This window comes from Apteryx rowi, unplaced genomic scaffold (assembly GCF_003343035.1).
Source record: "Apteryx rowi isolate R43461 unplaced genomic scaffold, aptRow1 scaffold_94, whole genome shotgun sequence".
NCBI lineage: Eukaryota > Metazoa > Chordata > Aves > Apterygiformes > Apterygidae > Apteryx > Apteryx rowi.
The window spans coordinates 1772322-1799214 of record NW_020451249.1 but is presented as its reverse complement, the minus strand read 5'-3'; the positions used below and the strand labels follow the sequence as shown (position 1 = coordinate 1799214).

The window sequence follows — 26893 nt, the reverse complement described above, 5'->3', positions numbered from 1 at the left end:
TTAGTTGGGCAATTTATTAGCATGTTTCCTTTTTCATTACTGCACTACATAGGTCTCCTCTGATCCACAAAAGCAAGTGCCCTGGTTTTCTCCCTCTCTCATCTGTCAGAAAACAATTCTTAAAATGCCTAAACTCCATTGATTTACACTCTGAACAGCTACATTTAAGCCCATTCTCCTCTTCCTGTATGACACACCACACCTCCTCCCTACTGATAATACCAACTCTGCTTTGTGTTGCCAGCAATTTAATTAGCATATTTCTTCTCCTTGGAGAACCAGTTAATGTAGAAACTAAATAAAATCTCATCCTAAACTGACCTTTAAGGGCTTCACTAATAACTTCCTTCCAACCTCATATTTACCCTTTCAACATAGTTTTGTAGTTTTTCCTTTAGCAAGTGCTTACATATTTCATAATTCCCATAGTTATCCCTAGCTTTTCCCACTTCGCAATGAAACTTCAGTTGTTTCACAGAAAGCCCAGATGAGTCTCTACATCTGTTGCATTTCCCCCAGAAAAAGAGGTGATGCTGGAATTCTTTTCCACCTCTATGCCTTTCTTATGCTTCTTTCAAAATTTGTTCTAAAGCCATTGTAAGAAAATAAGAGTTGCTGTACTGCAATGAAGTAAGGTCCACATAGCCCACTACGGTCTCAGAATGTGGAAAAAAAGATACAGAGTATGGGATCAGATCATTCACAGAGGTTACTCCCAAATACTTCCCCAGCAAACAACCATTTGCAGCTCAGCAATTTCCTATATGATACCAGAGACACCACCTTTACATTCAATAACCATCATTAGATTTCTTTTCCAGAAACTCAGTTTCCATTGAACCTAACAGGCTTGCCAAAACTTTGCAGCATCCTGTGCCAAGAAGTTCTGCAGCTTACCTGTAAACAGTGTTGAAAAACTCCTACTTGTTGCTCATTTTGAACCATCCATCTGCGAGGTTTATTTGTATATTGCAATCTGCTCTTTTCTCCCATGAGGTGCTTTGAGCCACTGTTGTAACCCTCCTTCGCCTAGTTTTCCACCTCCTCTATAGCCCTCCCCGCACTCTCAGCATTGCTTATGGAACAACATAAGTTTGCTCATTACTGTTCAAAGTCATGAGCAGTCCACTCGCTCCCAAGGCTGAGTCTCATCATTTTCTCCTTCGACAACATCAGCACTCCCTGAGAAGAACTTGATGTGAAATAGAGATACCTCTTTGACCACAGAGAGCATCTGCTGTCACTTCCTAACTCTGGTAATGTGACTTGCTATATTTCTTAGTCTCAGCTTTTCATGATTGCTTTGGCATGTGCACATCTTTCTGCTCTATGATCCACATGGTTTGTGGCTGCAGGTCTCTTCTCCTGTGGTATTTTGCATTCTTTATCATGTCCACAGTAGCAGAGCAATATCCATAGCTTTTACTACAAACTGAGTAGCTTGCTTTGATTGACAAATTCTACTGGTTTTGAAAAGAGTTTTGCCTCTAAGGTTTTTGCATCAGATTGCAATTGTGATCTGATCGCTTATCATGGAAAGAATAATTAAAAAAACCCTTCAAATTTGAAAAAAAATGGCTTGGATGAGTCACAGGATTTTCTATGGCTTTGACTTTCTTTGGTACTTCCTATTTGAGAAGGTAAAAAAAAAAGAATGATCTCTCTCCTGTATTTCACATCTTACTGGAATGCAGTACTGCTCTAACTTCTTCAATCCAATTTCACAGTTACTAGAGTTAAAAGAAAATTGTTAAGTATATCAAGTGTCTCAAAACCAGCCATTACTGTCCAACTGTCCCTTTTGTTGCACTCACTGCACTCAAGGCCATTTCTTGTTTAAACGTTCTCCTGCTATTTCCTGTACACCTAGCAGATTTCAGCGCTGATGCATGCTTTACCTCCTCCATTCTTCCACTCAGGATAGCTCTTCTATTTTCTTTCTACACCTGGTACCACATGGAATTCAGTGATCACATGAGATTTTGAAAGAGGCTTTTGTGTGCATGCGTGGTGGGGTTTTTTTGTTTTTTTTTTTTTTTAATTTCTCTGCCCTGTTCCAGTTTGGCTGTGCATAACAACAACATGAGCTTCACAACGCTCCCCAGACACTTTGTCTGAAAAACTCAGCTCCTAAAGGAACCATCCCTAATACCACACCTTGCTGGCCAGCGAACATTTCTATTCTCTTGGGTGAAATCAAGCGCAATCATTAACCCTAAATTCTATACCTTCCTTCTGATGAATTCTGAATTATGTATTAGCGATTCATGTTTTTAGACGATTTTTACACATGGCATGGTAAAACAAAGCTAAAGAATTTGTTACACAAGAATATGATATTGGTTGGTTAATTTGAGAGTCCTGGCACAATTAAGTTTTTCTAAAATACAAGTTTTTCAACTCTCACATTGCTATCAAGAGGCTGTGGAAGAGGGACTGAATATACAATACAGGCCTGACTTCTGATGTAAAAAGGTATCAGTGAGGAAAATAGTCTCAAGCAATTTAACTAAAATAACACTAATACAGGAATAACAAAACACGAAACAGGAAATAAAAAAACAAAAAATTGACTCTATATTTTCTGATCTCAGTTGCCATTCCCTCTCACGCGTCATGATTTTTGCATGAAGCCATAATTTGGGATCACATTTATGGTGTTATGGCAGAACCTTTGTGTTCCTGTATACGTTGAGATAAAGGAGCCGAAAACCTGGCAGCGAGCAAGCGGCTGGAGTTTTACCTGGCAGTCATTAAGGAACCTAACAGACTGAGTTGTCTAAACCACTCTGAATTTGAGAAGGTCTGTAAAAGTCTTTGAAATCAGTTATACAAAAGTGGCACAGACATACTTCAAAGGCACTAGTGCAGCATATTCATGAAGTTTCAGCAAAGAGCACAACCAAGAAGGAATGTCAGGACAGCCAGGAGCCAGAAAAGCAGCCTTTGATGAGGCCATGAGAACAGAGACCAGGGAAAACCAAAGCAAAGCCAAAGCAAGAAGATTCTTAAGGAGCCAAACTTTTCTGGAGCAACTAAAGAAAAAAGATGCCAAAGAGTTTCCTGAGGGAGAAACAATGCTCTGATTAGACATATGGAAGACTATTGTAAATAAAGTGTGAGAGCGTAGAGAAAGATTACGTTATGACCTGAAAAGAGGAGCTCAGAAAAGGAATAGCAGAAAAATAATTTTTTTTACTTAAGCTAATTCATGAGATGCTGCTATATAATCCTCAGAATAAAAGGTCCATGCCTGTTTTTCAAAGAAAAAACCCCAGAATCAAAATAAGTCTGAAGCTACTTCAAGTTCACAGCTCAGGTGCAATATAATATTCATTCTACTATCAGAGAAGTCTGCACAACAACTGCTCAAGGCAAAGAGGAGGCTTGCGTCAAGCCCATGCCCTCAAATCCAAACGTTCTTTGCCACCTATCAACACTGCCTCATGTCCAAAATGTAAAAATAAGGTTTATGCTCCTTTAAGGGGATGCATCTAATCCAAGCTCATTAAAAAAAAGCATCTGGGTCCTCAGTTTCACCGGGGTTTCTGCTTGACTCTTCGATCATTTGCTGCGTTTTATTTTTGAGGCTATAATGGAAGATCATGGCTTGAAAGATGCTTTAAACCTCTTCCATGATGTAAAGTGGAGAGTTTAGAAGAAGGAAATAACTACCAATGAAAAATTTCAGTAAACAAAGTACTGCCTGTGTTAAGCATCAAAACCAAACCATCAATACAGCAAACTATTACCTGACAATTTCTTTGCTATTGGGACGACACAGGTGCAATTCATAGAACCAAACTCTGTCTCTATTTTTTTTTCCAACCATTACATATTTCCTATATATCTTCCAAACGAGGAGAAAACAATTTTCCTTCATCAGTAATAAGGGTTGGTCTCAACTATGACGCATTCGCACTTGGGATGATGGTTTTATAACAACATTTAGGAAACATGGTTTACGGTTTGCAAAAATAATATCTCAGCCAGAATCTTCCATGCAGCTGAGGAATGCAAACGTCTCAGGACTCTTCAGAGTACCACTCTTTTGCTAACCTTGCCCTGTAGCACCTTTTTTATTAGCTTGTAAAACTTTGCTCACTGAAACAAAATATTTTTGTTCAACAGTAAATTTCCTTTATCTATATACTGTCTTTCTGAGAAAGCACAGCAAGACAGGATTACCAAATTACTGCACTGTTCCTTTAATTCCTCGTAGTATCTATTGGTCAGAGAAAATAATTTTAAGTTTGTTTGTAATTTGTAGCTACTGCGCTGGCTATAACATCATCATTCCCCAATAGCATTCCAATAATGGTTTCACCGAGAGACATTTGAGTAGTATTTCTCTTTCTCTCATTCTTCTTCTTTTTCTCTGTAAAGAAATTTTTCTCAAAACAATTTTCCTCTTAGCTACAGACTTAAATCTTTGGATTATCTGTAATCGTAACAAGTATGATGTAAATAGCCTATTTTTAAGGTAACTTCCTCTAAGAATGCATGAGAGGTCCATCAGGGTCTAGCACACGCTCACTGCTTCTGCCAGCCGCGCTGCAGCACTGAGCACAGTCACAGGCTAGACCTCATTGCTGCTTTTTTTTTAATTCAACTTTCATAGCACTTGCAAAACAGCTAGAGAGGCAGAAGCTTGCGAAATCTTGCATATGCACCTATCCTTAATTTCAAATCAACAAGGACTGCATATGTTAGTAAAATTAAACATAGTCAGTGTTTATAAACACAAGACCTTATTGCTTATACAGCCTGACACAAATCACTCCTTGCAGTAAAATGCTATCAGTAACAACGCAGATAGTGTCATATGAATCATAAAACTTAATGGACCATAAAAGTAAATATAGCATGGCCACATAGGAGGGCAGCTATCATTATTATTACTGTGCAAGTTTACACTGTTTAAAATGATAATTCTAAAGCAGACTAATTTTTTTAAACTAAAAACAACTTTGGCTTCTCTCTCCCAATTAAAAAGTTTTTCACATTTTTTGGTTTGAATATCTCAAAATTAAAAGGAAATTTTGTGTTTTTAACTCTCATATTTTCCCTACTTTTACTGCTCGTTGTATTGTAGCTTTTCTCACTAAAGGAAAACAAGAAAGAACTTTCCAAATGAGGAAAGAGAGAAAGGCTAGAGATATTTAGGTTTTGATTTTTGTACTATGTTGGGTTGAAAGAAAAGTTTTTTATTTCATTCAAACATTTTGCACCAGTTTGGGCCTTAATTTTAATTAACATAAAAATCCAAACAGATGACAAATCAATTTATCATTTTAATAAAAGGTTTAACTTGAAACAGAAAATGCAGTTGTCAATAAATTCAACACTTGGAATTACTAGGGCAGCTGTCTAAATTCAGAAAAAAAATCACAATAAATACCAATTTCCATACTGACATCAATGTCTGACTTTAATAAAATACAAGGCAATTAACTGCAATGGCTGAAGTTTGTGACTTTTAATTACTGTTCTTGATCATTCGTGTTTGCAAAGGCTCAGAATAAGGACGGGTGGACGTCATGTGCCACTACAGCAATGGAGCTAGGCAAAACCACCAACTTGACCTGTCAGTTGTGTTTTCCTGGTCTCAGCAAAACAGATTTGAAGAGGTATTATTCATAGTCAGGGGACAATTTAAATAGTGTTGATTTTCCTTATGAACTATACTTTCTTCTTTTACAATGATGCACTACTCTGCTGTTAAAAGGACGTGAGTTGTCTTTTCATTAAAGGAAATCCTGAACAACAACAAAAAATATATAGATTTGTCTGGAAATTTCAAATGTTTAAGGAGAGAAACAATGATATAGACCAGAATATGTCCTTGACAAAGTTTATGAGAAGTATGACTCTGCTGTAATAATTTTACAGCCTATACGCCAGCTGAAAGGAAAAGCTCTTCTACTTAATATTTCAGGCAAGGGGAAAATTAAAAAACAAACAATAAAAACCTACAAAGCAATCTGGCTTAGCCTGATGTAATGGGACAGGAAATAAGATGTGAACTGTGTTAAAAACACAATGTCCTTACTTCACTCTAGAACACGCTGGCTTCCCACTCAACACAGGAGTCATCAGCATTCACCAAAGCTAACACAGCACTTACTTCAATAACGCTTCCCCACAACGCGATTGCGCCTTGAAAGTGCTACAGGAAACAAGAGACTATGCACTATTACTGCTACTGCTGGCAACAGCATCCACAGCAGCAGAGTGGTCCATTTGGTCAGCTGTTTGCAACATTCTGGGAATTCCTTTAATCCTCTGACTCTGTTAGCTTTGCTCCGCGCTTTCAGAATAGCTCTCCAGAAAAACAAGTGATACCGAGGTACTGAACAGCAAGAAGGGAATGTACAATTTAATGACTTTTAACTGTGGCTTCTAGCAGTGTAACAAGCTATTAGATGTGCTGTACTACTTTAAAAATACATGTTCACAGAAAAAGAGGGCCCAGCTCTGAATTCACATGTTCTGGCTTTATAAGGGTGTCACTCCTTTTCCATTAACTGAGCTGCTCTTCATTTATACTATCCTGAATGAGACAAAATTCTGCTCTTTTAAAGGTCAGTGACAGATTAAAAAAACTCCCTGAGTCTAACAGTGCTATTTCCAAATATATGCCACTATCCTGCCATAATAATGAAAAATAGGCTGTTCAACACGTGGAAGGCTAAAGTATGAGTGTCTTCACTAAAGTAACTCCAGAAAGTCACAGATATTGGTATGCCAAGATTTGTATTCTTAAAAGCAAATGATCTAAATTAAATTTTCCCCAGAGAAAAGAACATTTCCCATGAAGACATTTGCAACTGGCCTAACTAATAAATGGTTTTACATATTCCTGCTTTCCAGAAGAACAGAACAAAAGTGCCCTCTAAACAGTTTTATCTACCCATTTCTAGCTCAATCATCCAGAATCCTGAATTTCCTCAAACACCACTTATCCACTCCAAATAAGGTAAATGGACTCAAATGAGAGACATCTTAGTTTGCAAAATCACCATGGAAAAGGGAATATATGTTCCTTGTACTTTGGGCTTTTAAACATATACTTAAGTGAACAGTGGCACAATACACAGTGAAGAGATCCAGCAGTGATTTTTTAAGAGTTCAGTGACGAACTAAATGAAAGCCCCCAAAATGGTTAAACTCTTAATATCACTGGGAAAAAAATTTGGCCAGCGGTGACTGTTTTTGAAAGTTTCACCCCATCACACGAGTCTAAGTCATATTTTAATTCAGAACAGCTTTTTTGTTGATCACTCTCTTCTTCAGCTTTCAGACAGCTAGCGTCTTCCTAATACATCATCGTTGACAAAAAAAAATACACACCAAAAGGTAAAATCATTTGGCATTTTACCATACACCTTTGAGGGTTAGTGTCCTGCTTCCAGGTACCGCAGAGACACGCAGCTGGAACAGTCATTCCTCTGGGAGGCTCACACTGCGGGGCTGCACTACAACGCTGGCACGCGGGTGCGTGAGACGCACAGGCTGAACATCACAGACAAAAATTCATTCTCATTAATGACTTTCAGCATATTTCTGTACGCAACACTGGGACTGGTCAACCCAGCTCTGCTTTATCATACTGAGCCATTTGCTCTCCCATTTTCTTTTCCACTGTGCTCTACTTGCTGCTTCTCAGATGTGCAGTGCATATATCATGTATATACTGTGCATTGAGCCAAACAATTGTGTCAAAAGCGACATATATGGGTGCCTCATCTCCACAGCTACATGGAGAAGGAGACTCAACAGAAGGAAACAAGCAATTTAGAACTTTACAATAATCTTTAAACGTAGCTTTTGATCAAAGAGTTACATAACCTATGTGTGAAGCTTCCTTTGATTTTCAACACCTACGATGCATGCACGTGCACTCTTCTAAAAACTTACAAGCCAGGTTTATGATCTGACAACGTCTTTTTTTGTGTAGTCATCTACTGTAAAACAAATTTAGTTTGAAACCAAATGTGATCTCAAAGCAAACAACAAGGGGAAAGTCACAGTGCCATCATGAAACGCATCTCGTAAGCGCTCCTCAGAGCACGGCCTCGGGCTTTCTAGCAGCGTTCTGCTCTCCACATGGGCACCCCTTTGCCCATACTTACAGCAGAGAAAGACGTCCTATCCTCGAAGTGCACGTCATTGCTTTCCCACTGGTGCTCACATGAAATGCAATAATGCATGCCTTTTTGCTAACAGAAACACACAAAATCTCACAACGGTTCTGGAATTCAAAAATACTAATCCGTACTTTTTCATTGCTAGTTTCAGAAAACTAGTTCTGTCTACTTCCTGGCACCACTGACAGCTGCCTATGTCCAAATTTTGCCACATTATGCAGCCCTCAACATCTTTACCAGAGAAACCAATGAATCAACTTACTTTTGGAATCAACACTGTGCTACCAACTCAAAAGCAAAACACAGTGAGTCTTGGAAACCATTACACAAGCTAAGACACATGAGTTGGCTTTGAAGACAGTAGATCTTTTGTGTTACTACTTTGGGATGGAGGTTTCCTATTTTCAGTGTCATTACCAGCCACCTATAACAAAACAATTAACCAGAAAGATCACACTAACATGATAAATTACAATTCTCACGCATTCCTCCTGGTGAACTCTATAGTACTTGCTCTCTTTAACACAAATATTCAGCAACATCCCAGAAGCATGGAATGACATACTTCAGGAATAAAAACAATCGTAAAAATTGAAGGAATTTATAAGACAGATTCATTCACACCTCAATTCTGTTTGGAACTGAGCATTTCTATCAAGAAAAAAAAAATTATCTGTATATAAAACAATACTGCTTTCTGCTTCCAGACAAGTCAGGAATTGATAGCTGTAGTTGAATAATTGATGGATCTAGTATATAACAATTATTCCCAGCAGACTGGATCAAATAAAATAAAGCAAGGTTATAATTTAAAGGACTTCTTTCACAAAAAAAAGGATTCTGTACCCAGAAGGCTAAAGAAATGCTTAAGGCAAACTACAGTTGATGATTTTCCAAATATACATTCCAAATTTTATTCTCAGTAAGAGAGACGCATGTTGAATACACTGAATATATTTCAACTAATTAAAATAGCATCTGAGATCAGAACTGAAAACTGTGCTGTTGATGTGGGATTTCAGTGTCTAAAGTAAACAACAAATTGGTCCTTTTGCAGTTTGTTAATGTCAATAATTGCTGGAAGCAGCAATTATTTTAAAAATCCTACTGCAGAACTATATAGCATCCTATATGGTTTCTTCCAAGTCAGCATACAAAGCACAAAATGATGTTCTTTGATCATCCTTCTTCAATTTATTAGATATTCCCTCAGCTAGTTTGAAATATTTTAAGGATTCTGAGTAAATGGACTGAAAATATATTGGAACCATGGAAATGATTAAATAGACATTCACAGTCAATTAACCGGTCAAATCTTACTATGTTTAACATTTTCTTGTCAAAGCGCTGAAAACCCTAGCAAATCACACAGGTTTTCTCCTAAAAGACAAGATCATTCTTCATGTGCTAACTAGCCACTCTGGCTTAATTTAAAAAGGGACAGCTGTTGCGACCAACATAGACTCTGCAAAAAACAACCATTTTATAGGAGAGGAGGCAGAAAGCAGGAGTGTTCCACATTTTCACGCATTTAAATTTGTTGCAAAAGATTTCAGAAGTCATCACCCTGAAATACCACCAGATCCCATAGATCATTTAACCTGGCCAGACAATTTGGAAATCAGGAAACAGATTCAAGTCCTCAAGATTTACTGTTGTGCTTAACATAGTGGAAAAATCAATTATGTTAATTGTCTGAACTCTATACATGCCATTTAGTAATTTGGCAACACGCACACATGCATTTTGCTTTCATCAGGATGAAACTAGATCTCTCCATGTCGAACTGCTAAGCAAGCATCAGGGTCATCTAGCAGCAAGCAAGTAGCTGGTACCCAGCCAAGAATATTAGCACTATAATGTATCCAGCGTCATCTCATCAAGGGCATCGAGAACCCAGTTGTACCAGCCATCCCCAAAATCCTTCTCGGATTAGATGGCTGGAAGGTAGGAGAGTGACTTCTGAGCAAACACACAGTACTAGAGGCATCCCTAATATTTAAAGGGACTGAGGATGGAAATACTGGAACATACAAAGTGGAACAGTGATGGGATAAGGGCAGATCTGCAGCCAAAGACAGAGCTCATATCACATGATGAGAAAATCATAAATGAAGAGCACTAAAAAATAAACAAAACAAAAAAGAAATGATTTCTCTAGATTAGCACAGCAAGATAGCTTTGTGATGACTGCTATTTTACAATGAGAGATTTTTATTACCAAAATCTCTAATAAGAGACAGCTTAGACCTATGCCTTCTATGAAGGTGGAGAAAATTATTTTTCCTTATATTTAAAAGATTATCACTTCATATCTCATCTTTTCTTATTAAGTTTACAGCAATATTAAAACAAGATTTGGGTGAATAAAGAACACAATATACTCCAAAATAGAGAACATATTCTTTGGAGCATTGTAAATGCTCCCGTCTGCTTGAATGGAATTTTAATGGAACAACCCACCCTCTTAGGAGCACAAAAAAAAAAAAAAAAACCTTCTCCAAAACCCTCATTAAATAGTCTTGCTTTATAACCACCATAGACCACTCTATGGACTGTCGCTCATGGACTATACCAAACAAAGTACCTGTAAGGTATTAACAAATCACCTTCATTAATTCTTTTCACAACCCAGAATATTTTTACAAATGGAAATAAACAATTTGGAAAAAAAAACTTAATATATATCAGTGTTAAAATACTGTCTGATTTCAACATACCTCTGTACACTTTACTACTTTTGATCAGCAAGCCAAAGAAAAATAATCGAGTCTGCAACGTGAGAAAGGTAACAGTGCAAGACTGTACAGGTCATTAAGATAGACATTGTATCGGGAACTGAGACTTCTAAATGGAGGACGAAAATAGTTGTGTGACATAATGTCTAAGTCCTGAGAAGCGCTAGAGGGAAACTCAATGTTTAAAACACAGACATTATATTATGTGCATACAGCCAACTATCTACTGGAATTTACTGTTTGCTCCCAAAACAAATCTTTACCTGCGTCACTGAAACGAAGCATGAAAGCAGGGTCAAATTGGAATCTTCTATTATTAATGTGAAGCTATTTCCTTCATGTTGTACCTCGCCAAAAGCCGAAGTGTCCAAAATATGCCATAAATATGTTAAGAGATTTCGCTACTGAAGGCTTTGTTTACCTTGCCTTCAACAGAGATTTTTTTCAGCATATAAAGGTAAGTTAGGTCCCAAATTAGAAAAGAAAAAAAATAGCACGATGAGATCGGGTGGCAGCTTAAGTATCGTCATTAGTGATAATCAGAACATGGGGAGAAATTTCTCAAACAAGCTGACTTGAAAGGCAACTGTAAACAGTCTTTCTTGCAGGTTAGTCTCTTAGGTACTATACTAAGATCCTAGATGAGGCAAAGTATTATCACAATAAAATTAAAGTCGTAACAACTTGAATTGCCCCCAAGACAAAATCAAGGACTTCATATAAAATGCAGAGCAAATGAGAGCTAATTACAGTCACTAAGTGGCTGATGAATACAGAAAAAAGTTGAGAATTTTTTCAAAAAGAACCATGGACTGAAGACACTTGTCCTGTTATGCAAATTGAGTCATATTTAACCTGTACAACCAGATCCTTACCACCAGCAATATATTTTGCTTTTTTTGGTTTTGTAAGGTAAGCCTCGTACATTCTCATAAGGTAAACTCAATTTATAGTTATTGCACGACTTTGTTGCAGCTTTCCTAAATTACATTTGTAGATTAAAGCAGAAGGAAATGGTTAGATTTTAAATGAGAAATAGCACAGCAATTTGAAATGTTTACATCCACACTACATATGTACTCGAACTAAAGAAGCTCAAGACGGCATAATGGCAGTCAGTGTTTTGCAGAAGGGATTCATTAGCCTACAGAACTAGGCCCATATTCCTTAAATCTGACATTACAATCCTTAAACTGGAATTCAAGTCCACATTTAGACTTTCCTGTACATAGCTCGAGCAGTAAAACAACGGCTTTTTATCTCACAGGTCAGTATTATGCACCTGAGGTACATTAGTGTGTTCCAGTGGAGAGAGACAGAGCAGGGCCATGATTTTTGTGCCCAATGTTTTTCTAAATTCACATTTTAAAGAAACCAGGTTAATCCAGCATTCAGGATCAGCACCCACCCATTGAAAGGCTGTTCTTAATAACCGGAGGTATCATAAACCAAGTAAGTTCTTCTAAGCCATTCCTTTTCTTAGTAGCTTGGCATATGAAATCAGCTTTAGACAGCTGATTCTAGTTAAAGATTGAAAAAACTGGAAAATGGTGCCATTCATACTTAATGCAAACAAAACAAAAATATCCCAAAAAGTATAGCTGTGTATTTTCTGTGTACACCAGGCCATGGACTCATATTGACTTGTCTGCTCTTCCAGTGATTTCATGAAAGCGTGAATAACATGTGGAAAAGAGGTAAAGACTCCAGAAGTCCTTGTTAAGCGCTCTGGCAATAGCGTAACATTTGTCCATTCTGATGGATGAAATAAGGTTCAGTTTCAAGAGGACTAACCTACTTCACAGAGTGCCAATGTACACCTGCTGCAGCTTGGAGCAGAAAATTGAGCAAAGAACATGTCTTCAAGTGGAAAATGGAACATCTGATCGCCATCAGTACTTCACAGATTACTGAATTTGAGAATAGGCCATGCTACCGGAAAAACGTTCCTCTTGACCTGATTAGGGATACTGTTCTTGATGATATATCAAGCAAACACGGACATAGCTGGTTTTCTTTGTCAAATAAAGCAGTACCTTCTGGCACAAAATGTACAGAAAGAGAACTAAATGCAGCCAGTCTGCTAATGAAACCTATGATCCAATCAAGCCTGCAGGGGTAATGCTGCTCACTACCTGGTACAAAAGATTTTTTTACTGCCTTCGCAGCAGCATACACCAGAAAGTAAAGAACACCCGGACAACGCAATGGAAAGAAGAATAACCTAAACCTCAACAAGGTGAAGATAACAACTTGTATAAATAATAACAGCTAGGTGCTCTCTTCTGTACACAGCTTGAAAATTTGCCAGGGTTCCCCCTCCTTTTAAATAATCCTGATTTAAGAAGAGTTACAAAATATATTTAAAGCATCAAGAAGCAATAAAAAATAGTGATGAAAATTACCGGAGGTGGTCAGGCTTACACAGTGAAACTGTAACCAAAATTTAACATTCAAAGACTTCTGCCTTTTTCTGTCTTAACTCTAAAAAGAACAAAAATCCTATCAATCAGATGTTAAGTAACAAAACATTAAAAAAAATTCAGCGAGCTATTCAGAAGCTTTTCCATCCCTTAAGTGTCTTCAAAGAAAAACAAAGAAAATATTTTACAGATTTACAAGCTTAAAAACAGAAAACTTGAAATTGAAGCCACTCTCCCAGTCATGGTGGCTTTCAATACCTGCCACAGCTTGCTGTGCTGATTAGTGAACTCGGTCACCTAACAACTCATTTCTGAAATTTTACATAATTAACAATGACAAAAGTAGAATTAGACTCAACAAACATGTATGTATACTAATTATTATGAGAAAGTGCTTTCAGGTTCAGGCTCTCCAAGATAGCTGAAAGGCAGAAGGATTGCCTAACTCAGAGACACAGATATGGAAAGAAATAGCCCAGTGAGCACAAATGTATTAGAATTTGTCTTTACTAAACAACACAGAATTCTTGAATTTACAACATAGGTGTTTTTCCAAAATGATAACTGATTTATAGAGCATGTTCTGTTGACTTTCAGTGAACTTCTAAATCGCTCATTTTCTCTGAAAGTGATAAGTTATGCTATGTAGTAAAAAACATTTGGCATTTTCTATCAAATTTTGGAATTATTTTTGCATTCTGTAACTACAGAGAGTACATTTTCCCACTAATCTCTCTTAAGTAGAAGTTCCTCTTCTCTATTTTTTTTTCCTATTTTGTAATGTTTTGGTTGACTGCCATTATAGTATTATATTTTCCCCAGTACTATCTCCATATTGGGGTAGAAGAATTTCGTTGTGCCATCGTCAAATATAATAAACTGCAGTAAACAATTTGCACAGATTTGTTTCAGGAATCTTATACGGAATCATGAAGACCACTGGAGAGCAGTTGCTATCCTACTGGACAGCGTCTTACTCTGCTTTACAATTACAAAGAAGGTGCGTACTTTTTACAAACTGTAACCAAATGCATGCATTTTAAATTCTGCAGTTAAAATATACCTAAATTAGTTCATTTTACCTCTTCTAATAATTATTCCTATTTAATAATACAGAGATATGTTACTGTTTTTAATACAATATCTATTTTTCTAGGTATATTTTGTATGTTACTGCTCACATAAGTAGTAGGTTTTTTCCCTAAGTTTTATTCCTACTCTCTATCTTCATACACTTAGCTGCTTTAAAATTTTATTTCTCAATTTTAATTTGCTAAAATACCTGTTTAACTAAAATACTACCTTCTCAAATGGACTAAGGTTTCAGATTTAAAAAGTTTGGTGAGTGTTGCAGATCTATGTTACTTTGAGGAACAGAGTTGAAAGCGGAAAACCTCTCTTATGTGGACTGCCAAATAAAGGATTGTACGTGCACAAAGGACTATCTCCAACTAAAAAAATACCTCATAATTAAAATGCTCACATTGAAGTATTTTAAACAGCCTTACTTCTTCCAGAAATACTAAGTGAATATTAACTTCTGTTTCAAATTTGCATAAAGCACAATTTATTTCAAAACTCCTGCTCTCTACTTTTACTCCTAAAAAATATAGCAAACCTGCAAGGCTTTAGTGAATCTATTATCACAGAAGTATCAGTTAGAAATAATCTTTTTTTTTTTTTTTTTTTAAACAGACTAGCAGTTTCTAAGTTCCAGCTGTACTATATTGGGCTTTTCATTTTGTTGTTTTTCTTCTAACAATCCTGTTTGTTTCTCTGTTCATATTATTCAAAGCAGATGTGCTGAAACAGGAAAAAGCCTTCTCAATCCACTACACCAGCTGGCGCAGAAGTTAAGGTCTTCTTTCTTTCTCTCCTTTGCACACAAGCACACACGCGTGCACACACAGACCCTATGTCAGCAATGCATGCAGAAAGACTCACGCTGCGAATGTCTCTCTGTCCCCATGGTACGACAGTTTACAAGGTTGATGTCCGAGCAGCACATTTCTTGCACTTCAAATTTCCTCCTCATTTCTTGAAGCTTTTTGCTGGGGAAGTAGCCGACAATCATCTTAATCCTACTGCCCTCTACTGCTCAAAAATTAAGGACAGGAAAAAATACTCCTGTGTTGAATTCATTCTTGACCGAGAAATTTGAATAAAGAATTTTAGTTTTTTAAAATCTAAAACTTTTTAATTAGATCTATTATCTGAAAATAAGAACAGTAAAAGATGGTTCATTTTTGTTTTGGATAAAAAAGGATTACTAAAGGCAATTAAATGTTCAGAAAATATATTAAATTTTTTCTTTCTCCAATAAGTAATATATGCAAAACACGCAAAAACAAGAAGAAGCAGAGTTGATATGTCAATTCATTTTTGTTTTTATAACTGAAAATTATGCTTGAGTTATAGATTAAATCAGACCTTAAAATAAAATACAGTGCCATCCCTGGAAAGCAAGGTGCAAATATCTCAGTAATTGCTACAGATGTAAACAGAGATACAGAAGCTAGATGTTAACAGAGTTTAAGACTGTCCCATAGGTTTGTAAGTAATTTCCTCCATAAACAAGCCTATTTTCTATTTTAGTTTGATCCAGTCATAAATAACATCCACTGGATATTATGTGGAATTACTAGAGTTAGCAGTTTTATTTTGGCTGAGCATTTGGAGCCCTTTCTCCCCCTTTTCCATTCCTCTACGATTTAACAGATTGCCCTTTACTTCCAACCACGGTGGAGAGTGCAGGACCAGGACAGATGCTTCAGACCTAGGGGATGAGGTCCTGCCTGCTTCTGAGCTCTATCACAGGGCGCGCACAGCGTGTATGGAAAACCAATCGGAACCAGACAGCGGATTCCTACCTCTCCTGAGGACACTGAGAGACAAACTCTCACTGATGTATTTCTCACACACATATATATTCCAGCCTTCAAAGCCCAACAGCAGCTACCTGCTACTTAACGGCACTAAAGTCGGCTGATATCCTCTCCGCCACCACTTCAGCAAGCTCCAGGCATATCATTTCTGATCACGGATTCATATCCTCTCATACAGTCTTTACACCTGTACTTCTAAGGCAGCAGTTGTAAGAAGGATGCTTTTTACTCTGGAAGGCCAGATAATGCAACCCTCACTCCATGCAAATGCCTCGCTGAGGAGCGGCACAAAGATTTGTTATTAACGTCATCCTCTTCATCACCGTGTACGTAACTGCACAGGTTACAGGTGGGTCTCAGTACACCATTTTGATTATAAGCTTATCTGGAAGAGACATGTCTACAACTGCATAAAATGCCTAGTTTATTTTTGAAAACATGTAATATATCAGAAGCAATTGTACGTTCTTATTTCATATATATATATATATACGCGTGTGTGTGCATCTGTGTGTGTATTACATATGTGTGTGCATAAGCACACACAGTAGGAAGAGTGATACTATAAGAGCAATTTACACTTGCTAGTTTTTTCTGCTAAATATATCATAGACACTGTTCTAGATTCCCCAGTTCTTCCAACTGTTACTAACAGACACTGATACTTCAGATTAAGTGAACTAATACTCTTATTAATTAAAGTATTTATTCACTGAGCAGAACAAATTGTCAGCTCTCTAGGAATATATACGATCAAGTTTCCTATTTTAAAGTACATTAACTATTTAATTTATAAAGTATTTGAAGACCATTTGTCTGGTGTGATTTTAATTACTTTCTACATTGGAGAAAGGGTGGCTTTTAGGATGTACAAAATGGAACATCTAAACATGATGTGAGGGAAGTTGTCCTCTGCTGCTTCTTTACACGACGTGTATTTCTGAACACTACAGCACTGCATCAATACGTCTTGTGCAGGACACATACGTTTAATACCTTCTGGGATGCAGAACACCAAAGCTCAACAAAGGAAGAAAAGGATGGAGTTTGGGAGAAAGTAGGGTGCATAATCAGAGGAGAGAGACACAAATTAGAAAATGTCTGGTAATCTACAAGTATAAAATGCCAAGTACAAAAAAATTCCCACTGGTGCAAGGCTTCAATCATTAGTTAATATGAAGCCTAATTATTTTTGCAGTTTGGTATTTTTATTAAGCATGCATTGAAATACGAAACTTTTAGCTAATAGAGCACATGTGTAGGTAGAGAGAGTTCTTTTTGGCATGATTTCATTAGTTCCACGAACAATGATGCCAGAAAAACAAGATCTAAATTCAGTACAATTACCAGGACAGAGAATTTAAAGGGGGGGGGGGGGGGCAAAAAAAAAATCAACAGCTGGCAACATTCTGCAGAGAAGCTAGTATTACCACTATTAGGACACTTAAAACCTATCTATCAGCTTGGAAGTTTTACTGAAAAAATTCCACATCAGATTTATGCCACTTTTTGTTTAAGCTCATACGAAGTTAACAGATCTGTGCATCGCAGCCCCAGTTCCTTGTACAACCTTTTAGTGGCGATTCAGAGTGACAGGCTAGATCAGGAAGCAGTACTAAACCTTACCTGAACCTACAGAATAACTCATGTCCGTACAGTCACAGGTGAGAAACAGAAGCATAAGATGAATTCTCAAATATCTAGTAGCCAAGATAAGATCTACTACCATGAATAAGTATATACTGATCACTAAGAATATTCAATAATTGAAGGAAGTTTTGGAAGAGACAAATTATTCACTTTCCTTATTATCAATATCCTTCCGTGTCCTTTGGAAAGGTGCATTAAAGTTCCTAAAAAAGGAAGAAAAAGCCACTCTCCTCAAAAGTAATGGACAGGTGGGAAAACTACAAAAGTCTTTTTGATCAGAGGTCGCGTACAGATGATTGCAAACTACTGGATTGTTATGACTTACATTACCACAGAGGCATATCATCTGACAGATTTTTGTGCTCTTATCCCACTACAAGTGCCAAGGAAAATGTATTAGTTTCAACTTCCATTCTTAAACCACAAACACAGTTTAGTTTAACTCATTTTCTTTTGCAATTTTCACGAGCTAAAAGCTCAAAAAATGGTCACAATAGAGATCAGCTGATGAGCAGAAACCAGCGCAGCCACAGACCTCCTTCCTACCCCTCACACGCACACACCGCTTTTGCAAGGAATCATGTGAGTGCTACTCATCCACTTTAGTGCAAAACAGGCCTGCGTGGTTTTTAAGCTGCTGATGAAGGTTTCAATGTCTAATTAAGGATGGAGATAATACCCCCTAAATATTTGCTTGCTTGCTCGTATTTCTTGGTCTACTGGAAAAAAGTTAAGCAGCAAATACTTCTGGAAGAGCTCAGCAGCTACCAGGAATTGGCCCAGATGCCAGCTGAAGTGTGACAACTCCTGTCTGCTGATTCGCATGAGACCCTAGTTGCTCTTTCACATTAAAATGCAGTGCTTTAAGAAAAAAATTAATGTTTCACCATTTGTTCTCAAAGAAAATTTAAAAGCAGGGTCCAGAGTCCAGTTAGTTAAAAAACAAAAAAATTGGATGGATGAGCTACTTAAGACTGATTTCCCACATACCCATGTGCAGCCATAACCACTTAGACAGAACCAAGATTACCCCACGGCATGTATGTTATGCCACATAATAGTACAGAGGCCTTTATAGAAATCCACTACTGATGTTGATTTCAACAAAACTGATTAAATCACACTTTTCTTCCCTTCAATCTTGTGTGCTCTCACACACTTCTCAACGAACATGTATCCATATATATGCACACACATATGTATACCCACATTTACCTATAAATGTTTTAGAACACCTTTTTTCCAGCATAGCCTTATTCTGCACACACTCATGCAAATAGTCAGAAGATCAGCAAGAGTCCGTTTACAGGCATTTGGGGTTTGGAAGCCTTCCCCCCCCCCCCAACTATTTTAGCATGAGAAACAGCTGAATGCTGCCGTTTTACAAAGGGACTCACCGCTCCCTGCCTAACACGGGTGTTGTCAGGAAAATGTGATCATCCAAGTATTTCCATTAAAAACAGCATCAATTTGCAACAATAATATTTTAAACTACATTCTTTGGTTCTATTTAACGAAGTAGAGAGATGCAATTTGTGGCACAGTTAATGTTCTGTCATACTTGTTATGAAACTATTTCAAGGGGAAAACTAATAGTATTAGGCTGTAATTAAAAAAAGTGCAACTGAATCCACACAATTTCACAGAGAAGTAATGCTATTCAATATTAATCTTCCAATAACATGTCATTTGGGCAGCAGTATCTTACAGAGAAGGAAAAAAGAACAATAAGCTCTAAAACAGTCTGAGACATCTCCAGAAAATCACCTTTCCAAGTCTGACTTCTGCAAGAAGTACTTCTGATTAAAGTCTCAATAATGAACATTTTCTAAAGTTTTTTGTTTCTTAAATTTAAGCTAGATTGCTTCCCCACACAAGACACTGTATGTAGTCAAAAGTTCAGAGCACCAATAGCTTCTCAAGGCTTTCAAGTTCAAGTTCTGAGTCTTGTCAATACAGGGCAGTATTCAAGCCCTAGCCGTATGTCTCACAGCTTATTAACATTCAACATGAACAAAAAAAAGCATAACAACTTTATTGAAGTGGCCTTGCTAGAAAGCTTCTTACAGAAATATTTTTGGTTGTGGATATTTTAATATAGTTTAATATTTAGTAAAGTGTGTCTGAGATCAGATGTTAGCAATTTTGCTGACACCTGACATGGAAATTCTGCTAATTTAAACACTTATTGACTCATTACTCAAAATAAAAACTTGCTTTTTCTTACCTCATGTATGCATAAGCACCTAATAAAGCCATCTCATCAAAAAGAACAAAAGCAGATGTGAAAGATCTGTTCCTCCCCCGACAGCCATATAACGAAAAAATAACTGCTTAAACCATAGCAATAAATGCTCTTATGTTTGCAGAGACTGCAATCCACATTTGGCCAGTGACAGTTGATAACAGAGAAAGGAACATACTGTACACAAAATAATCAATCCAGTTAGTAAACCTAAGGCTGAAGAGGCCAAAGACAAGAAGGTATAAAACACAGTGATAAAGCATATTGCAGGGGGAATGAAGTAAGTTTGGTCAAATATTTTGAGCCCACAGACAAAACACTTGGCTTAAGTTTTATCGTTTTGCATTTGTTTATGTAAACAAAAAGACCAACACAGATTTTGCTCATTAAAACAACCACTGATAACGTGAAGTCATTGCAATTGCAAAATTAATTATAAAGACTAAAGTTAAATGCTGCTTAAAACTCAGTTCAGTTCCTACCTGCCCATCTTGACCAACATGAACTTGATGTATCTGCAGATTTCCCTGTAAAAGAAAAACAGTGACAATAAACACTTGGAAATTTAAAAAGTTGCTCTTTAAAAGAACTGTCCTGAAAACAACCTATTTCTCACCTCATTATTAAACAAGTTATTTCAATATTAAGGGAATCTATTAATTTAGGAAATTCTTCTGAGGGTTTTTTTTGGCAATTCAGCTACACTACAGTGCTCTGCACTTTAACCACAGAGGATAAATAGACTAAAAACCAATGAAGTTTTTCAGCACCAGTAGGTTTTACTTTTCAAAAGGTACTATATAATGTAGAGCATTTTTGTGCAAAGTCTGTGTATGGCTTTTGAGGTAAGCCTTTTTTTTTATTTTCCCTCATTTATATGAAACTGCAAATATAAGTCAAACCCGTACTAAATTAGAATTAGCAGTACAACCTTTTTACATGTATGAATGCTATTTACTATTTATTGTTACAAAGTTACCATTTGCACTAACAGACTTTTCATTTTATCAAAATTCAACACCAAATGTCAACATCATTCCATTACAGGAATTACATCTACTACAAAATATTCTCAATAATGCAAATTATTTTAAAGAAAACTGTAGCTACAAAGTCTGCAAAGGAAAGAAGTATCATTACAAAATTAGGTTTTTATTCGTATGCTCAGAGCTGTCTGTTTAAAAGTACATTTAGATTAAGAAAAAACAGTTCCCTCAAACACTAAGACTTGCAGTGAAATTTCACATTTCTTTGAAGAAAAATACCAATTCTTTGATTTTCATATTTTCTACATTTTCTCTTACTGGCAACAGTTGCTCTTTTTTGAAGCTGTGTATATTGGAATAAATTTAAAAACAGATGTTTTCATCTGTCATGGACAAATGTAGTCCTTAAAATTCTTACATACAGGAATTCCTGACAAAACCAATGGAGACTGGGGCGTTTGAACTTCAGGATCCATTACTACAAGTATCTGCTGAATTAGAATTTTTTCAGTGGCTCTTTAAAACTATGGTGAATACCCAAGAACTGTTACAGTTTCATTGCAGCACACTACAGCTACTCTCAGACCCACAGCATTTTGATCTATTCCTATTTTTCTTTAGGTCTGACAAGCTCTTCAAATGAGACTGCCTTTACAGATAAAATTTCTAAAATAATTATTATAATATTTATTCTGCAATAGCTCCCTGTGTTAACAGTATCCTTCCACACCAAAAGTGCTTTTATGAGATTTCACTTAAGGTACATTGGAAATGGATTAAATTAACCCACAAGTAGATATGCTTCACATTGAGCAAAAAACTCTACAGATAAATCATACAGAATAAATATTGTAGTCAGTATTTATGCTTAATCTTATTTTGCTATTACTTCTCCATGTCAACAAACTCTAACAGTGCAAGAAAGAATCTGACAGCAGCCTTTGTAGTTAAGAGTCTCTATTATAGACATTCTAATATACGGAGGGACCAACAATAACATGCTCACTCAGGTAAACTCAGCTAGCTCTAATGGTCGGCTGGCCAGAGCAAAAAATAGTCTGAATTGGAGGATGTAGTACTGGATTTATCCATTTCCATTTTACTGCACTATTTTTATGCAAAACATTATTAAGTGAAAATACTGCAGTGCCAGGCGGCTTGATTTGTAAGGAAGGTAGGCTCACTTCATTCTGGAATATACCTTTACTAGAAGGGCTCTCAGGAATTCTCCAACTGCTGTTCAACAGTGCCCACAATTAAGGACACCAGGTATTCTGAACACATCCAGTAGAAAACCTAACTAAAATAATTTCATTTCTGAATAACAGGGCAAGCACCTAAACTGGGCTTCCTATAGTACTCTGAAAGTACTAAACTCTGTCTCCAGTGAAGACCATTAAAAAGCACATCAGCTATATACCTCAATCACTAAAACACACATGCTTCTTAGCTGGTCAAGAATAAACAGAGACAGAAGTAGGATATTGCATTTACTGCTGCTAGACCTATTTCACCCTGGCTCTACCATGTGCATTCATCTCTATTCTCACGGGTCTCTTTAGCGTGTTGCAGCTGTTCTCAGAACGACGGCTGGAGAATCGTGGCCCTATGTTCTGGCCAGCCTCTGCTCCATGGGTGCACCAGCTTCAGGCTCACCTCACTGTCCTGCGTGATTTGGACTTGTTCGCCTTGAGGAACCTGGGCTATGTGGAGGTGACCCTGTGGGATCCACAACAAAAGAAAACACCAAGAAGCATCAGAAGAAAATCAAAACTAGAGGAAGAAACTATTATCTTGGATTCAATAGAGCTTAATATATTCACAACTGTAGATGGAAGGAAAGGGTTATTCAATGAAAACCGTTAAAGATTGCATTAAATAATCCACATTTCCCCCTCTTTTTATGCAAACTAGAAGAGCAGTGAGTTTTGAAGAGAAAATGTTTCACTCTCAAATAAGAGGAAAATGAAAAACAGGTTTAATAATAAATAACATTTATGCAGCACATTTCTCTACAAACATCTCAAAATATCTGCATTTTGGACAGATACATAAAGCATGGGACTAAGTTGCTTTGGTAGATTAAAAGCATCAGCTCTCCCAAACCCATGTCTTTGAAACAATGATCCCATTTAAAGACCTTGGAAGCTAAGTTCTTAAAATAGATATGCCAAGTACAAAACTAAGTAAGAATTTTTAAAAGATATCTGTAATTATCCATATATTTTTGTATGCTCACACAGTTATGGAGAAGTACAGTCCAATGCTAAAGACTATTTCTCAAGCTGATATAAACTGGCATAAAGTCATTAATGTGAATGCAGTTACTCATGTTTGTTGAGAATCTGCCCCAACAGTTTTAATAAGCTTAATACTTTGTATGTATTGATGACCATACCAACCACTTCAGAATGATATCAAGCCTATCATTTGATAAAAACATGGATAAGAAAATGGAAGGAATTCCTTGTGCATCCTGACTAGCCTAGAGAAGTCTTTGCTACTATAATTTACCTGAAGGGAGATTGGATTCTAAATAACCTACTTCAGCATTTATAAGGCTTTGTGTTCATTTTAATATGCCTGTATGAGACAGAGATTAAAGATAATCATTTGGAATTCTGTCAAAGGCTCTTCTTATTTTATAACACAAGAACAATTGCATGTGATTTTCAAAGAAACACAGATCCCTCTATTTCAAACAGTTTCATTTCCTTTGGAAGGAAACTGTCTATTTATAGGGAGAAAAAACATACTGAAAGTATCACTCTGACAATAGGGACTGTATATAAAATTAGAGCATGGCCCAGTCCATGTTGAGATTAGAATCACTTTTCCTCCTTAACATCAAACTCTCAGGGCTCCCAGGAAAGAGTGCTGAAAATTTAAAAGATCCATTTATACTGTTTTCTAATATAAGCAATCCTTTCTGACTAAGGCAGGGGAGAAGGTGACTTTATTCCCCTTTGAATCATTCAGCATTCCAAAAAAGAACTGCTCGCTCATCTTTTGCAGACATATAGCTGGTCTTCAAGGACAGTGATTACAATTTGTGCACAAAAACAATTCCAACAAGAAAAATCTTTTAAAATCCTATCTTTGGCATTCGGTTCAATACTGATTTTTTTTTAAAACATCTGCTGTACAAACATATATAGAAGTATAACTAAATAATAATAATGACTTGAAGCCTATTGTGTAGGTATCATTCCCTAGAAGTGAAAAAGCACTACCATTTCCATCTGGTTCAAGCTAGGACCTTTCTATAAAACATGCTGGGCAGATTATGACAACATTTAGATTTTCGCTGTGGATCATATTGGATTTTTCCCAAATTCCAAGATCAATTTAAAGGATGACTTACAGGTCCAGATTATTTTTTTTAATGAGGCAAACTTTCACCACTTGCATCTATAAACACAACCATTCTGTCTCTCATATCCAGCAATTTTGCATAATTTTCCTTTCTACCATATCCTTCAAGATTCTCAAAATACTTTTCACTCACCAATTAAAATCTCAAAAAAGACCTATAAAGCAGTTAAGAACATACACCCTTTAAAACAAACAGTGACACCAAGAAACCAATTCCCAAGATAATACTTTAAAATTATGGCAAAAGTGAAATGGAAAGTCTTAGCACTCGGTTCCTGCAGAAAGAGCATCATTTCACTGAGGATGCATTCTGATGATGGGGAAGGTTAAGTTTGAAACTTACTTTACTGAACTTCTGTTTAGTCCTCTTACCAAGTTTCAGAATGGTAATTCATCACATTTAAGATTAGTCGCACTAAGCAATCACTCTTAAGGACTGGCTCCTTAACATGCAGTTAGACACGTGGCATCCAGTCACATAGTAGAAAAGTGTTTTGGGGAAAAGGGTGGCCCACCTGGATTTAGCAACCCTATCCGACAACCACAGCTAGTGGTTCCCAGCATCCAGTACACCCACACTCCAGCTCTTTCTTTTCCCTTACCTTAGAAGCAATCTTTTTCACTTTAGAAAAACATAGTCTCTACTGCAATTTCCTCTCCACTTGCACCCTGCCTGCACTCCCCACACCTCAGCTCACTGGCCAACTCTTACAGTTGCTGTCTGGAGTTCCTCTCACTCGCTTTCATCTCAATCTCCTTCCACTCCCGTGCACTCCAGAAAAAACATGCTTGCTAATATTTGAGTCCCCTTTTTAAGCAAAGCTTACAGCTCTGGCAGCTCCCTTCACTACTGGGCCCCATATCTTGAAATGCTCCCCCAATTTCCATGACTCTTCCCTCCTCTGCTTCCTCTGCCGCTCCTCCGGTAACCCTGGGCAGGCATTGCTGATGACCTGCCTCTCCACCTTTCTGAGGACATTCCAAAGAGATGTGTCCTTCATAGCCCTCTCTTCTGCCTCATATTCCTGAGCAACCTCACTGTTTCCACACTGACAATTTGCTGATCTATGCAACCAGACCCGAGTCTCCCTGTTTATATTCTTCAGGTACAAAATATTCAAATAGGCATATTTGCTCCTTTTCTCCTATGCTGGCTCTCATACTTGGGGAGCGGGCGCTATAAATACCTAACAAAGACACTCCATTATCCTACTTCAAACTCTTCTTTTTAACGGTGTTGACTAAAAATTTTGTAAGAGCCAGAACACTGGGTACTAACGTTTATCAAGTTGATTACTCTCTCTCAACACTTCCTTGTTTAATTGTCCATTTCCATCTGTTTTCTCAGCCTGGCTTCTAAGGAAGTAGAGGGCTTATGTGATCATATAGAATGGGTATGTATACGTGTGTGCATGGTTTTTCTGTTCTGTGTTTGTACACTGCCTAGTGCAGATGGGTACTGGCCCAACACGCAGGCTTCTGGGTACCTTCAAAACATTAATAATGTCAGTGAAAGAGAGTTTCAGAAAGAGGCTTTTACTTTATATGATTGCACATAGAAGCTGTGAACTGCAAAGCCTAAAGCTTTTGAAAACTAATGACAGATGGAGCTCACACACTAAATTCTCAGATTTCTACCACAAAAGAATGACTGTGCAGACATAATTCACTATTTCTGAATGCTGCATGTCAAAAATGCCACATGTCAAAAATACCACACAATCCATTATTTCACTTATTTTTTTCTTGCAATTTTTTAAATTTTAATACAAAGCTATCCTTGTAGTCAAACTGTGGCACATGGGAACTAAGGCCAAGACGAGTTTTTGCAGAGTATACCAAAAACTGTATGTAAAAATAATAAAGGCCTGAGCTATGATATTTCAAATTTCCTGACTTTTACCTTTTTGTGTCCAATTGTTAACTTAAAATTCTAAAACTTAGGTTAAAAAAGGCCAGTGTATGTTTTGCTTATATACACGTATCTAGATGAATACACATGTAAACCATTCAGCTAACAGATGTCCAAAAATGCTCGAGAATGCAGTTTTTAAAAATGAAAATAAATGAATCAACTAAATGCATTCCTGTTTAAAAAGACATATGGTTAGAACAACTTCAGAAGTGTAAATTGTACAGTTAGTAGGTCTGCTATTATAATTATGGTAACCGTGCGAGCAAAAGACCAGGTAGAGACCTAACAAGCCAAATCTAGAATAATGAACGTGCATTTATTTGTAGCAGTTGTGTGAGCAAATCCTGCATGAATATTTTTGCCATATAACTCTTACAAAAAAAGAATTTTTCATAAGCCTGAAATGTTTATTTTCTGAAAATCATGCTTAAGTAGTAAAGATAGGCCCCTTTTTTTTTAATTAAAAAAAATCAACTGAAGTGAAGTCTGCTTCTGTGTAGGCTGTTTAAATGGAATAATTTAGAAA

The 26893-nt window shown here is 36.9% G+C and overlaps 1 protein-coding gene across 10 annotated transcripts in view; it reads right to left on the bottom strand.

The window, feature by feature from the left end:
- Window positions 1–26893, bottom strand: part of BANP (BTG3 associated nuclear protein) — a 172683-nt gene that overhangs the window by 59180 nt on the left and 86610 nt on the right. For 6 of the 10 annotated variants that reach the window (XR_003257908.1, XM_026091987.1, XM_026091984.1 and 3 more), the window contains 2 exons: window positions 22734–22805; window positions 20574–20618 (listed from right to left, as the gene is read on the bottom strand). Coding sequence is in view for 9 of the 10 variants with exons in the window: in XM_026091987.1 (XP_025947772.1) it covers window positions 20574–20618; window positions 22734–22805 (117 nt within the window). In the remaining variant the exon portion in view is untranslated. Of the gene's footprint in view, window positions 1–15305; window positions 15363–15383; window positions 15406–20573; window positions 20619–22733; window positions 22806–26893 lie in introns of those variants that run through there. The other 4 variants (XM_026091988.1, XM_026091985.1, XM_026091989.1 and 1 more) reach the window with 3 other exon arrangements.